At 62.2% G+C, this 15,229-nt stretch overlaps 1 protein-coding gene across 1 annotated transcript in view; it reads right to left on the minus strand.

Moving 5' to 3' along the window:
* Positions 1-13,202, minus strand: part of AGRN (agrin) — a 34,418-nt gene extending 21,216 nt beyond the window's left edge. Inside the window, 2 exon segments of the mRNA XM_032395824.1 lie at positions 10,483-10,744; positions 12,921-13,202. Of these exon segments, the coding sequence (XP_032251715.1) occupies positions 10,483-10,744; positions 12,921-13,127 (469 nt within the window). The 5' untranslated portion in view covers positions 13,128-13,202.
* Positions 13,203-15,229: the final 2,027 nt, after the last annotated feature.

The following is a 15,229-nucleotide window of genomic DNA, read 5'->3' on the forward strand; positions in this document are numbered from 1 at the left end:
AGCGCCCCCAAGAGGCCACCAGGGAGCGTCGGGGCCGTGACGTCACAGCCGGGCCGGGGCGCGTGGCCCACCCTGGCAGGCCGGAGTCAGGCCTCTCCACATCCGCCCCCTGAGGACGCCCCTTCCCTAGCTCCTGCCGGCTTGGGGGTAGGGCGAGGGTCGTGCGCCGTCCCCATCATCCACACCGGTCACGTCGCACCCTCTGCAGCCAGGATCTCCTAGGTGGTCATCTCTATGACCAACACCTTCACTCCCCCGCACCCCCATCCCTCCACCGCCCACAGTCCTTTGGGAGGGACCCCTAAGCGCCTACCGCCACACGCACCACGTCTGGCCGCTTCCAGCCTGGACCTGGTCACAGGCCTTCGAGGCCCTGCAGTGACCTCTGCCTGTCCCTCTTAGAGTCGGCCAGCCCTTTCTGGAGAGACAGGGAGAGGAAGCTTGGCCTCCAAGGCACAGGGGATCCCTCTTCTCCTTGGGATCAGGGCCCACCCAGCCCCGTCCCAGGACTGCTGACCAACTCCCCACCCCAGCTGAAAAGACGTTAATTGCCCCGCTGCCCACACCCCCACACATGCTCAGTCATGCCCATATACACACAATCCCACACTCAACAGACACGGCCATCCACTCACTCAGACTCACTGCACTCAGGCCTCCGGAGGACTATCTGCACGCGGGGTCAGCAGGTCCCCCTTTCAGCCAGACTGCTCTTACCACAGCCAGCAGAGCCACCCCTGGTCCCCCTGAGGTCGCGTCTCAGTCCACCTTGGGAAAGAAGCACGGACCACACCCCCTTCCTGCAGTCCCTCCCTCAGGTCTGTGCGGCGGCTCTGTCCTGGCACAAGCCCTTCCTGGTGCCAACTCTCCACTCGTCCACAGTGACGGCACCTCAAGGCACCAACAGACATCTTAGTGCTCAACGCCCACCAAGCATCCAGCTGGACTCTCCCTAAGGTCCCTCCACCCTATGCTGTATTCAGCTATGTCACAAACATGTCCCTAGAGCTCCCCACCTTCCTGGTCAGGTAGGCTCCTCCACACTCCCCCCACAACCTTCTGCCCGTCCCCCCACTTCCTCTGCCAGAGCAGCCACCTGCCAGCCAGCCAGGGTCCAGTTCTAGGAGGTCCATCTCTTTTGACTCCTTTCCATCCCGTGGCCAGGCACACTAGGACCACATCCCACTCAGGGTTAGCCCATCCTGTCAGGGTCCCCCATCACCCACAGCGGAGGTCTCCAAACCTCTTAGAGCCTGGAACCTGAGGTTCTAATGAAACCTAATGAAACTTTGCAGGAAAAACCAATAAACAACGTGGTTCCCTCACCTCGCACTGCAATGGACCCAGAGCAGCAGTCCACCAAACCACCTGGACACCCTGGCCCCTGGTCAGCCTCACCTTCTCAGGGGTGCCTCCCATCCTCTACCTCACCTCACTGGACCTTGGCACTGCCCACACCATACAGATAGTGCCGGCAGCTCCCCAGGGCGCCACCCTGGACTGGGAGCACCCAGGGCAGGGTCTGACATTGTATCTTCCTGGGGCAGGGCTTGGCTCAGAGCCCAGAGACCGTGTGGTGAGCCCAGGCGGTTCACACAGTTTCCCATTTCCTTGTCACTGCAGTCGCCCAGGATCCACATCCCTTGGCTCAGAGAGGGCCCCATGGACAGGGCCCGGGGTCAAACCCCAGGCAATGCTCACATGCCCACACACATGGGCCCTGTCTGCCGCTGCCACAGCATCACGGGTAGGCTCTGCAGGAGGAGCGGGATAAAGGAACCAGGGTGTGGGAGGGGCATGCCCAGGGATCAGTGTGAGTCTGATCCCTGGGTGGGGTGGGGTGGGGGCTGGCAAAGGATCGTCTCTGTGGGCAAATGGGCTTGCCTTCAGATGCTCATATGGAGGGGAAGACTGGCCCACCGGCCGACATGGGGGTGGGGCTTAGGGCCTGGCTTGGAGGAGGGGAACCCACAGGCAGCCTGTCCTTCCTGGCCCCAGTCAGAGTCTGAGCCCCCGACAGGGGCTCCAGGCCTTCAGAGAGACAAAGGGCCATTGAGGCCCCAGGCCCAGCAGGGGGAGGGGAACACAGGCTACCAGAGCTATTTTGGGATCTTCAGACTCAAAATCATTCAGCCCTGACCAGCCCATGCAGGCGCATGCCCTAGGAAGGAACAGAGGATATTCTGAGCCAGAAATTAGCCCCTCTGGTTTCTGGGCTCACACTCAGCAACATGTGAGTGCACAGATGTACACACGCACATTGAGCGTCCTGGGGGTTCCGACGCAGACACCCAAGTTTGCACTGGCACTGGTGTCCCACACTCCTTCCTCACTCACTGGCGTGAATGCACACACACACACACACACACACACACACACTCTCACCTTCAGGCCTCATCACGCACGCGCGCGCACTCACCGCACACACATTGTCCCTCACCCACACAACGCACGTTGGGTTTGCCCCCACGTACACCCACGTGCACACATGAAGGCCCTGGTTGGGTATCTCCAGGTACTTCTTCGGACCCGAGAAGGAAGGTGGGGGATGGGATCTGGAGAAGATGGGGTATCCAGCCCACCAGCAACCTGATGGCCGCTTTCTTATGCAGACGACCCCTTCCTCACTCTGGGGGGACCTGGGCCCAGCTACCCAAGAAAGGATGGGGTGGAGGTGGGGTGGCACCACCTTCCCCTCGGCATGGTCACAGTGCACATGCCCACACACACCTCTAATGCTGGGGCCTCCCCTGGCCAGAGCCACCTCCAGTCTGTCTGTCCCCCCATTCTCTGGGGATCTTGAGGCGCACAGCATGAGGATAGAAAACGCGGCTGCCCTGGCGTGGGTCAGTCAAGCGTAGGCTACCTAGCTGGCCCAGAGTCTCAGGCTGCCCTGGTGGGGGAGGGGAAGAGGACCAGACAGAGCAGCCCCCACCCCCAGTCCCCAGTCTCCTGGTATCTGTTCTCTAGCTGCAGCCATTCCCTCTCTCTGGGCCTCAGCAGACAATGGGCATTTCACAGCAGGAGGTTGCTGCTGGCCCAGGGCCAGCCACTGGGAAGGAGGCCACGTCAGGCCCAAGCCTCCAGTTCTCACCTCAGGTGAGGCCAGGAGGTAGTCACGTTTGACTGTAGGCTGTGCGCCCACCCGCCTGGCCAGCAGGCAAGGCCCATACTTCTGCCTGTTAGTCCACGCTGCAGGGTGGTGGGATTAAATGACAGCTTTGAGGAGCAGCTCAGCAAGGCTGGATGCTTGGATGCCAGGGGCCTGACCACCGGCCTGCGCACCTGTCCCTCACTCCTTACCTATCGCCCACTGGTGTCCAGGGTCCCTTCAGCCCTGTCTCACTAGCCTGTCTGAGCTCCTCCACTGGGCAGGCTAAGTGGGTCCTGAGTCAGATAAACTGTCTGCCCACAGGGAGGTTACACTGTGGCAGAGACCTGGGTAACGAGGAGAAGCGGGTGCACAGATCAGTAGAAAGAGCTTCCAGACGGACGCAACTACAAAGTCCTAGGGGACTGCAGGAAGCCAGGTGATGCCAGCGTGGTGAGGCCTGAAGGTGACAAGGGTTAGGAGTAAGAGATGAGGAGCCAGGGGATGCAGATCCTCAGGCCTGGGGAGCCCTGGGGGAGGGAGCCCAGTTCAGGGCCTGGACACCTGCCAGGACACCGGCTGTAGCCACCAGGGGGAGCCATCTGAACAGAGGAGGAGGAGAGTAGGTGCCCGGAGGAAGAAGCAGGGGTGGAGTGGGGCTGATCCGTACCCTGTCCCTCTTCTCCAGGACAGCCCCAACTCCACCTCTTTCTCCATCCGGCCCTGCCCATCTCCAGGAGGAAGAGAGAGCTGGGAGAGCCAGGGAGGCACCGAGGTGTGGGCAGTGCCTGGAGAATCAGGACACGCTGTGTTACTGCTGAGGGCCTGACTGTGTTGAGCTGGGCACCTTGGGAGGCAATGAGGGATGCACACACTGGCACCGAGGTCTGAATGGGGGTGCTCGATGCAGGTGATGACTGGGTGGGTGTCGGCAGACAGACGCTCGCTGGGACTCGGAGGGGCGGAGGTTCAGAAAACAAAGGGGCGGAAAGACAGAAACCCAGAGGAGAGAGCGGCGGACAGAAAATGGAGGCAGCCCTGGAGTCTGTAGGGGGACCTTCTCCCCAGGGGGAGAGCAATGGGACTAGCACAGAGGGTGCTGTCATCAGGTGGGAAGGTGGAGGGTCCCAGGGTGAGGATCAGCCTGCTCTCTCAGCCAGCGGGTTATAGCAATTGTTTCTGGTTTTCCAGCTCGTTGTCCTGCACTATGCCCAGAGCAGCTTTCTCCCACCGCTCAGCCAAGCTACGGGGACACCTGCTGTTCCCTGTACCCGTTAGACCTTGTGCGGTCTTTTCTGGCCAGAACTCCCCTCCCCCTTTGCCTTCACCCCTCAATGCATAGTTCACACCTGGCTTCCTTGAGAAGCCCATCCAGGACCCCGGCAGGCCTCTGTGCAGGTGACCCCATTTCTGGTGAGGATCTGGCGCTGGGCTGTGAATGGATGTGTGGCTGAGGAAGGAGCCACTGGATGAAGCAGTGAATGGACCCAGCCTCACCACCACCCCTTCCGGGAAGAGAAGTTGGGCACACAAGCTCTCTTTTCCGGCAGGCTAGGGCAGGCCACAGTCTGGCCCAGATGTTTGTGCTTTTATTTCTCCCAGATGTGCACGGGAGCCTCCTATCTACGGAGAGAAGGGCAGGTGCCTCCAGCAGGCACACCAGGCTGCCTGCTTCTCCCAGGGCAGGAGTGGGGTGACTGAGAGGAAGCTACTAAGGAGAGGAGCAGGGAAGGCTCAGACCCACCTCTCCGGACCTGCCCAGCGTGACTCCCTAACTGCCCTGCCGCTCCCAGAGCCCTGTGTCAGACTCAGGGTCCCACAGGCACATGCTGGGATAGTGAACCTGAGTGGCCCCCAGGGACTCTGTCCTGTCACCACAGCCCTTTCATCTCAGTGCTGAGAAACCACTGTGGTCACTCCCAGAGGCAGAGCCTGCAGGAGGAGGTGCCCAGCCCTGTGCCAGGCCCAGGGTGGGCAACAGGCGGGAAATGGGACAACCCATAGCAAGCAGAGGCCAGGACCCCGCTGTCAGAGTCCCTGCAGGGCCCCTGTCCCAGAACAAGCCCAGGGAAACTAGGGTGGCAGAAAGCACAGGCCACCGGCCGGGGCTGACCAGAACTGTCATGGGCACAGGTCAGTACATCTGAGGCCACGGGCACCATGCACACGTGCGTACAGACACGTGCACACACGTGTGCGGGCCACACAGCCGGAAGCCACCGGCTGCTTGCGAGGACAGAAAGCTCCCCCTCTCCTGAGCCTCTGCTCCACGGGGGAGGGGGAGGGGGAGGGGGGACTAGGAGGGGCCATCTTCCCCTTCCCAGGTCCAGCTGGAGGCAGCCCCTGGCAGGGGGTCTTCCTCAGAGGAAGTTCTCAGGATCTGCTCTGGGGGGAGAGAGGCCCCTTTGAGGGGAGCTTCTCTCCCCACTGAATGCCCCTCCAGAGGCCCAGGTCACCCCCTCTCCAGATCCTGACCACAGCCTAGGCCTTGAACATGACCCCTCCTAAGCCCCAGTAGAGACCCATGGGGGGCACATTGCCCCCCTTCACCGAACTGCGTCACTATCATTAGGGTACCTGTCACTGCGGCCGCCTCGGTTCTCAGCCCCTTTTACCTGATCAGTGAGCACTTCCAGTGGGCGCTCCCTGGGACTCCGGGGTGTACAGCACCATGTGGGCCACTGTGGTGATTGCACCTACAGCCCCAGCCCGGCCCCAGCCAGGCCACAGTGCGGAGCCTTGATGCCCCTGTCCCAGTGGCAAGGGGAGCGCTAGGGCCAGGAGGGCAGAGCAGGAAAGGGGGTCCCTTCTCTACCCTACCCCCCGGTCTCTGAGCAAGGGTAGAACTTGTTGGGCGAGGGGGAGACGGGGTGCAACTGGCCTGGGTCCCACAGGCAGAGGCAAAGGGTGGGGGGTGGGAAGGAGGCCTGTTTCTGCAGCTGTTTTCCACCCTCCTGCGGTGATGGGCGGCAGGCTTTGATTCTCATGGGGTTGGGGGGGATTAACCCTTCAGGAAGGAAGCGACACAACCTCGATGGAGGAGGCTGTGCTAGACCCTTGGCCCCGAGGCCTGGGCGCCTGTCCCACTGACTTCCCTGGGGCAGCCCCATCCCATCCTGTCACCCTTGCCCCCCAGCCTGTGAGGACTGGCAGGGTGAGGGCAGCTAGTGTTGAGCAGGAGATCTCCCATATCCTCATCTGTGCAGTGTGGTCCCAGCACCCACAGAGGGGCTGCAAGGGCAGAGCCAGCCCCACCGGAACGTGTTCTGCCCAGCACAGCTCGGGGTGGCCAGCAAAGACAGAGGGAGAGGGAGGACAGTTCCAAAACAACCTTTCTTTCCATTTCCAATCTGCAGGGGCTGGGGAGCGAGGGGGTGGGTGGGGTCTGGAAAAAGCCAAGAGCTGTTTCTACTAGCTTAGCCCTGCCCAAAGGGAAGACATCCCCAGGGAAGTGACACGAGAGTAAGCCCTTTGGTTTCGGCTAGCAAAGCCCCCCACCCTGGGGCTGCCCCAGCAAATGCACACCAAAATCAAAGCCAAAGCCAGCAGGTGCCCTGGAAGCACCTGACTTCCAGCCAAGGACTCCCCCAGCACAGTGGGGGGTCATGCCCCACCTGGGCAGACTCCCTCCCCCAGCGAAGGGAAGGAGAGAGAGTGGGGCAGGCAACCTCGAGTCTGGGCCTGCCTTCCCTCAGCCCTCCTGGCTGACCTGCCTGGGGGAGGGGCCCAGGAGGACACTGGGTGGGGTCTGCAAAGGGGTGGGGTGAGAACCCACAGTCTAGAAGAGGGCAGAAGAGGGAACAGGGAGAAGCTACCTACCTCCCACTTCAGCAGGGAGGCATGTGGGGGGGAGTAGGGCAGTAGGGCAGGAATGGGGGGAGTACAGAAGCTAAGTGCCAGGCAACAGAGGGAAGAGCCCAGAAACCTCCCTGGACATCTTCCTGCCCCACACTGTGGGGAGCTGGTCCCTGTCTGGATGTGTCTGCCACCCACACCCAGCTCCAACGCCTGTAGGGCCTGAAAGAAGTCAGGGGGCTCAGGACCTATTGTCTCTCCATCCTGACCTGCAGCACTGCCCTCCTTCAGGTCCTAGACAGCTGGCCTGGCAGGGAGGCATGGAGGGAACTCGCTAGAATCGGGCCTGCCAGGACCCCCTCCAGGGCCGGGCAGGGCTGGGATGGGCCAGTGCCAGACTTACTCTGACCCCGTCCCTGTGCCAGGCCCCAGTTGAGGGCAGACAACACTTCCTTTCTCTGCTTCTGGCTCCTAGTGCGGAGGGAAGGGCCCCCGGCCTTCAGCCAGGCCCACGTCCCTTCTGGGGGCTGCAGAAGCCCTAGGACCAGTCTTCATGAGGGGAGGGTGGGGAGGGTGGTGGGAGCGTGGGGGCTGAGGGCTGGAGGAAATGCCCGCTCAGCTGCCAGCCTGGGCAGGCTCACAGTGCGTGGGCAGCTGGTACTGGAAGAGGCCAGGCTACTTCCCTGACGAAGCAGGGGGTGGGGGTCTCCTTCTGGCAGAGGCTGCCCCAGAGCAGCAGGCCTCCCTCACCCAAAGGTGGCGCAGAGGGAGGGACACATACCTGTCTCAGTTATGCCAGGAATGTGGTTCCCCAGGGGGAGGAGGAGGAGGAGGGGGAGGAGGGGGAGGAAGAAGAGGAGGAGGAGGGGGGGAGGAGGCCTCCTGGGGGCTGGAGGCTGGGGAAGGAAGACCCTGTAGGCCCTGGGGGGAGGGACTGCCTGTGCAGCCCGGCAGCAGGTGTCCCTTCAGGACACTGCAGGGAGGAGTGCCTAGGCAGGGATGAGGAGGGAGCAGACCAAGGGTGTACCCCAGGAGGTAGGCCTGGGAGAACATGCCCCCCACCTTGGCTGCTCTGGGCCTTTAGGAAAGGGGGGGGCTGGGGAGGGAAGTGTGCTAGGGACAGGGATTTCCTGCACACAGTGGGAGCTGGTGGTCTCAGGGTGACGTGGGCTGCCCAGGCTTCCCTCGGCCCTGTGGGGCTCGGACAACTACGGAGCCCCTGGGAACAGAAAGGGGTCAGAGTCAGATGGGGAAGAGTCAGCTTAGCTCAAGCACTGTCCATCTGTCCCCCTCACTAGGGTGAGGCCTTGGCTCCCAGAGAGCCTAGGATGGAGTCCTGGGGTGGGGTCTGAGGTCCTTATCTCCTGCAGAATAGGAGGAGGACATCCTCCCACCCTCACCCAGCTTGGGAAGGTGGGCACAGAATTATTCCTTCCCCAAGCCTGGTCCTAGCTCTAGGGGGATCTTGTGCCTCAGGTCTCAGGGAGCCTCAAGTGCGAGGCACCCCCCTCACCCTGGGCCTTTGGGGTACCTCAACCCTGTCCTAGAACCCAGGCCTACCAGCCCACCCCCCATGGCACCCTGGTTTGCCTTCAAAGCAGAGATCTATGTCACCCAGCTCAACACTTCCAGGCACCGCACAGTGGAGGCTGAACTCCTCCCTTCCCTTTGGGGAGGGAAGCACCCTCCCCCAAAGGTGCTTCCCCTCCCCCTGGCTCCCCCTGCAAGGCCCCAAGCCAGTCATGGCTGATGCCCTTCTCTGCATCCCCTCTCCCCAAAACCATCCTCCCCAGCAGGCCCAGCCCAGGGGAGTCCAGTGCCTCAGCCCCTCCTGGTGCTCACAGCATTGCTGTACACCGGCCTATGTGTCCCTCCCCTTGGAGCTCAGGTCCCAGCCTAGTATCTGAGTGCTGGCAGCACCACCCTACCTCCCCTTGGAGCTCAGGTCCCAGCCTAGTATCTGAGTGCTGGCTGCCCAGGGCACACAGTAGGCCAGGTCTCACCCAGTCCTGGCTGGGGGGGCTCTCCCTAGGTACCCTCCTTTCTAGCTGTCCCTGTGCCCAGCCTGGCATATCCAGAGCCAGGGGCTGGCATGGATAGAACAGGCTTTGGCAAGATGCCACACCTTGTTCTGTCCAGGGTGGCCCTCCCGCCACATGCCCTCTGACCCCACAGAAGGCCAGTTACTGAGTCACAGACCCTCAGGCTGGACCCGCCCAGCTGTAGAGTTGATAATTCACTCTATCTTACAGGGACAGGGGACTTTCTGTACCCTGACTCTTCTTCTACAGCTTCTCCTTAGACGCCCCCCCCAACTCATCCCCAAAACTTGGCAGCACCATCCCACAGACTGCCCCATCGCCATGCCGCCCTCCCATCTTTCCCCTAGACCTGTCCAGAGCAGGGCCAGGGTCTCAAGTCCTTGCTCGGTGTGAGGGCTAGGCTGGGACCCCTCATCTGAGCCACTGCAGGGACGGGACCTGCTGGCATCTGTGCAGCCCCAGGAACAGATCACAATAGGCTGGGCAGCATGCCACAGGGCTGCCCCTACTCCTGCACAGTCCCTCTCAGACCACCATCCAGGATCCCACAAAAACAAAGCTGGCATCACAGCCCAAGTTAGATAGAAGGTGGGACTTCCCTGCTGGCCAAAAGGAGACAGAGGGACAGAGCTGCCTTCCAGAGAAAGGAAGTCACAGACCCTTCCCACTGCCCTGAGGAGGAAATGTTCTTTCCACTCCCCCTCCCCACCGCCCCCCTCCAATGCATCCCTTCCCAGGCAGCCAGGAGGGGACAGACAGGATGTGGGGGCGAGGGGCAGTTCCTACATTCTCCCTGCCACATTCCCCAGCAAAGGATCTCAGCCCCCAACTGGGACTCTCCTGGGGCAAAGTGGGGGGGGGGGGGGCGGCAGGGAAGCCATGGTCATGTGATTCCAGCTCACCTCACAGAGGCTGGGCTGGGGGAGGGGTGCTCTTGGGCCATCCAGAATAGACATGTGCTGTGTGGACAACAGACAACTCAGTTAGGGAATTCCACACCACCCCACAAAACTCCCCCTTTCCAGAAATGACAGGCCTCTTGGAACACATAAGGGGGCATCCCCTCCTCCAATCCCTATGCCCCACTCTGAGGGGTTTGCTCAACATCTGGGACCCGTCCAGACAGATGTTTGGGCTTCTGCAGGAATATAAACAGCTGGTGTTCATTCACCTGGTCCCCGCCTCTCACTCAGAAAAGGACCCTCCAGGAGGGGGTGTGGAGCTGGCGGGGGGTGGGGGGGTAAGCAGAAGAGGGGGAAGCCTGTCCCTTTGCAGGACTGAGACTTGCTTGGCTCCAAGACAGCAGACAGTGGCATTGTGGGGGGGGGGGGGGGGGTGGATAGTGGGAATCCCTGCTAATGTCAGAGAATGGAGCTGACCTTGAGATGGCCAGACTCAACTGGGAGATCAGGGAGATAGGAAGGAGATCAGACCACCACAAGACACATGTGCTCTAGCCTACAGTGAACTCTCCTCTGCCCACCAGGGCATGATGGAGCTCCTCCAAGCCTGCCCACTTCAGTCACCCTCTTCCCCTGGTGAGTCCCTAAATACCTTCTACACAGTGTTCCACTTCCTCCAGATTCCGCAGGGTGATGCGCATGAGGCTGGAATTGAGCATCAGCTCATTTTTATGGGCTGGCCACAGGTATGGGGGTGCAGGGTTCACAAAGAAGATCCTGGTGTCCCCAGTGGACACCTGGTTGTCACAGATGAGGGGGTCTCCAAAGCCGCCAATCACCACCTTGTTGCCACCGTCAAGCAGGCTCTCTTGGGTCACCATGTCTTTGCCCTTCAAGTACCGCCAGACTCGAACCTGGGGTGGACATGGTGGGGGGGACAGATATCAGTGGTCCTCTTTCCACTGGGGAGATGAGGCCAAAGAGTTCAGGGACAAGCACCAGACTGGGCACCTGGGCTTTTTCTTCTCTTCCCACCTCAGTTGCTCAGGTTGGATGCCCAGAGTAGACTCAAACCCCGGGGCAGAGATGTATGGAGATCTTTGGGTCAGCCCCCCAGGAGGAGGCTGCAGGGAAGCACACACACGCGATGGATGCCACACTGCCTGTGTGTGTCACACAGAAGAACATGCAGCCTGTGAACACACACCCTCCCACCCCCCGGGTCTAACTGACCCCAGCCACCTCCAGTAATGTCCATCTCAGCTCAGGCTGGATATGGGAAGGGGATCCACCTGGTCTAGGTTCCCGCCTTCCATGTCCCTGCTTTCCCCATCAACCCACCCACTAAGAGCCAGGGGCACCTAACATGGACAATGGAGTTTCAGGGCAACAGGCTCTGAGCTTAGGGCTCTGGGTCAGCTTGGCTCCTTGCAGCCCTGTGGGTGGGCTAAGACACCCCCCCCCCCCAAGAGGTGAAAGACCCCTCCTCCTGCCAGGCTCCTACAGTGAATGTAGTCAAGGCAGACTTGGAACCACAAAATCAAGTTTGGGCAGCACACACAGGGCGGCCCCACCCTACACACTCTCACTCCTGGGGCCCTGAGGGTACCTGCTCTGACGAACCAAGCCCTGAGACACCCACAGCTGGGGTGGGGGGTGGGGGGGTTGCGGGAGCTGCAGGCTATCCCGGGATGTCCATGGGGACATATGCCCAGGGGACGTGAGCCCACACACTCTCTGAGAAGAAACCCCTTTCTTCAGGAGCTCTGGGGAGCTGAGACTTCTGGAATGGATGATCAAAGACAATGGTGGCCTCCCCACCTGCCAGGTCCCTGCTGGGAGCCTTGGAACTGCAGCTTCTGTAGGGACCCCCTCCACCTTCCAGTGGCCCAGCTGGGGGGTAAGCCTTGTCCAACCTTATCCCTCCCAACCCCAGACACATAGTAGGCTCTAGAAGGATGATAACCAGCAGGGAGAGGGCTGGGCCGCTTTCATCGCCTCCCCCCACCCCAGCCACACCCAGGAGCAGCGGGGAGGAAGTCGGGAAAATCCTGCAGGGACTTGGCAAAGTGCCCTGGCGTGGTGGAGGGGAGGGGGCTGGGCTGGGGATCCCAGCTGTAGCCTGCACAGGCCAATCTGAAAGAAGCTGCCACCCCTCCCCATCTCCATGGAGAAGGAATGATCCGATTTCTGGTCAGGGAGGTGGTTTTAGGGGCCAGAGCGGGGACGGGCCCAGGTCCCCTGAGCCCTCCCTAGGAACATACTGTGGGAAAAAAAAAAAAAACAAACAAACAAACCACCAAACCTATCCCGGGGGGGCTCCAAGATCCAACTGAGGGAGCGGCTGGGCAAGCCGCCTCTCCTGTGGCCAGGGGGATCCAGTTCTCCTAGAAGCAGGATGGGGCACCTGTCCCCGCATTTGAGGCTGAGCAACGGTCCCGCCCACTTCTCTGCTCCTGTCTCCCGCACCTAGTCACTGCAGCCCCAGCCCCCAAGGATCCCTGGGGTTGGGAGATTAGATGTGCACCCCACTCTCTCTCCTGACCACCCACTCTTGCCTTAGTAAAGGCCTCTGGGAAGGGGTGACAGCACTGACCATAGGCCGAATCCCCACTTTCACTCCAAGCAGAAGGCGTCACCTCCTCTCAATCCCATTCTTCTCTTTAACTACTGGGGAGGGGTGCGGTAGCCATCCAGTTTCCCTGGGGGGCGGTGCACTGTTTGCAATAAGGTAGTGGGCCTGGGGTGGGGGCTGGGGCAGACATGATCGGGTCTCCCGGGCCCGGGCACCGCGAGGTGGGACTGCAGCGGTGCCGCAGGAACTTTCCCTCTGGCGCTCGCGAGTTTTCCGGGACCCGGCTCCCCACCCGGGGGCTCGGCGGTCGCCAAGGGAGCGGGAGCGGGAGCTGCAGAGCGTCTGGTGCCCGTTCCCACGGCCTGGGGCGGGGGTCTCAGTGGGGCGGCCAGTTACTCGAAGGGAGGGCCTCCGGACTAGGCGTCCAGGATGGCGGGGGAAGAGACCCCCCAGCCCAGGCTTCCAGGAGAGTTTTTTTTGGGGGGGAGGGTTTCAGGGTCCCGGCGGGGGCCCACCTTGCACGAGTACGTGTGCTGCACCGGGTCCACGTTGAGAATCTCCTCCACGGTGCCGGTGAGCACCACATTCGCCTCCTCCTCCCGCCGCTCCAGCGCGCGTTCCGGGCACGTCCCGTCGGCGCTGGGCAGGGCGCGCGCGGCCACCACCAGGAGCAGCAGTAGCGGCTGCAGCGGGGCCGAGCCGGACGGCCGCAGGCTGGCCATGGCGCGGGCCGAGGACGGCGGAAGGCGGCCAGAGCAAGCGCGCGGGCCTGGCCGCGCCGGGAACGGGACTAGACAGGACGGGACGCAGCTCCCGGGAGGCGGTGGGAGCGCGGGCGGCGCGGGGGCGGGACCCGGGGCAGCCCCGCCCCCTCCCCGCCTCCCCACCTCCCCCCAACCCAGCTCCCCAGCCCGCGCCGGTCCCCGGCCCGCCCGGCGCCCTGCGACCCGCGCCGGCCGCGAACAAAGCGTCGGGACAGCGGCGCCGGGCGGAGGCCGGGCTGGTGGGAGGGAGGGGGCCGGACTGGGTCGGGCCAAGGTGGGTGGTGGGACTTGCCAGGGCGGAGGGCGGACCGAGCAGGGGGGTGGGCGGGCCCGGGGGGGTGCTCTCTTCTGCGGCGCACCACCACGGCCTCCCCTCCCCCTCTCGCGCGGACGTCTCTCCCCCACCCCACCCCATTCCCCCCACCCCGCCCAGGAAATGCGGCTGCAATCGGGTTAATGCATAATCTGGAGGCGACGTGACGGGACTTCCAAGGGGTTCCAGGCTATGCCGTGGCCAGAGCTGCGGGAGCTTCCTGGCCGCGGGAAGGGGCTGCCAAATCCTGGGACCCCGCCGTCCCTCGAGCCCTGCAGGGCTGCGCCCCTCCCCTGGCGGGAAGAACCTGATGGGGGAACTACAGCCTCTCTTAGGAAACTGGGGACGGAAACTCGCCCGGGCCCGGGACCCCCAGCCAGTTCAGGCGAGTAGGCGGCCCCTGCAGGCCGCGCCCCCGGCTGGCTAGGACCAATGTGGTCTGGGGGCTGTGGTGATTGGTCAGAACGGAGTGCAGACCCGCCCACCTCCCGTTCCCGGGTCAGCTCGGGGCTCACTGCGGAGTGGAGGGCTCCCTCTGCAGTCCAGCTGAGACAATGTCGGGTTCGCGGTGGACGGCCAGCCACGCCCCCTCCTCAGCCCCCAGGTGGGCGCATCTCCAGCCAGCCGGTCTAGGTACCGGGGCGGGGAGGGGGGGAGAACTGAGATCCAGAGGGTACAAATTAGAGCCTAGCTTAGCTGAAGATTGAGGGGAAGGGAGAGGAGACCCCTTCTGTCCCTCCAGGGCTGGGTCTGCGGCACACCCCCTCACTCCAAGCCAGCCACAGATCTCTGAAGCAATGGAGGGTGAGTGGTAGAAGAGGCCCTTCTGGAGGAGGACCTTACCTCCCCTCCAAGGGGAAGTGCTCTCACTTGCTAATTTGTAGTATGACAAAGAAGTGAGGGTGGGGACCCAGGAAATGAAGCTGGAACCAGGGGAGCACCCCTCCCACACACATACACACAGCTGCCTGTCTACACCTACTGGTCGCAGACAAGCCAGACCTAGAAGTCCCTCGGCCTAGATACAGACCCCCGCAGACCGGAAATGGGCTTCTGGGTCTCCAGCCAAATTACGCTGAACAGTCTGAAAGCTGAAGTCTGAGTGTCCCCAGAGTCATGGACTTTAGCCCAAAGAAGTGTATGTTCTGTGTCTCCCATCTCCCCCCTCCACCCCGCCCTGCCCACCACCCCCATCTTGCCTGTGCCCAAGACTGACTCCATCTGGCTCCCATGGAGCTCTGGGGAAATTGGTATAGAAAGAAGCATTCTATGTGAAAGCAGTTGTAGATTTTGCCAAATTAGGTGCCCCCATCTGGGACAAGCTCTTCCACATGGACTGGAGGCACCCCTCATTCTTGGAGGCCTCTCCATTACGTGAAGCCCTGAAGGCAGGTGTGTCTGTCGGAGAATAGTCTCCATTCAGCAGCTTGCTCCATGGTGACGTGTGTTCAAGGCCCTGCCCCCACCCCTCCCTAGACCAGTGCAGACTGGACAGGGCAGGCTGATGGGTCCTGGAGGGCCAAGAGGCCCCAAGGCCCTGATTGGTGTGGAGGAGCCTACCTCACAGCCCACCCAGTCAGGGCCTGGGGCCTCATCCTCTGCCCACTTCCAGGGGTGCTGGTCCCAGCAGGATCCTGACCACATCTTCCCCTCCCCGTACGTCTGCTGACCCAGATGTGGGGGTTGGGAGCCAGTTGTGCAGAGGCTGACTAGGGCTCAATCTGGATGGAGCGAGGGTTGGGCTCCA

Source organism: Phoca vitulina, unplaced genomic scaffold, assembly GCF_004348235.1.
Source record: "Phoca vitulina isolate PV1807 unplaced genomic scaffold, GSC_HSeal_1.0 scaffold2, whole genome shotgun sequence".
NCBI classification, from domain to species: Eukaryota; Metazoa; Chordata; class Mammalia; order Carnivora; family Phocidae; genus Phoca; species Phoca vitulina.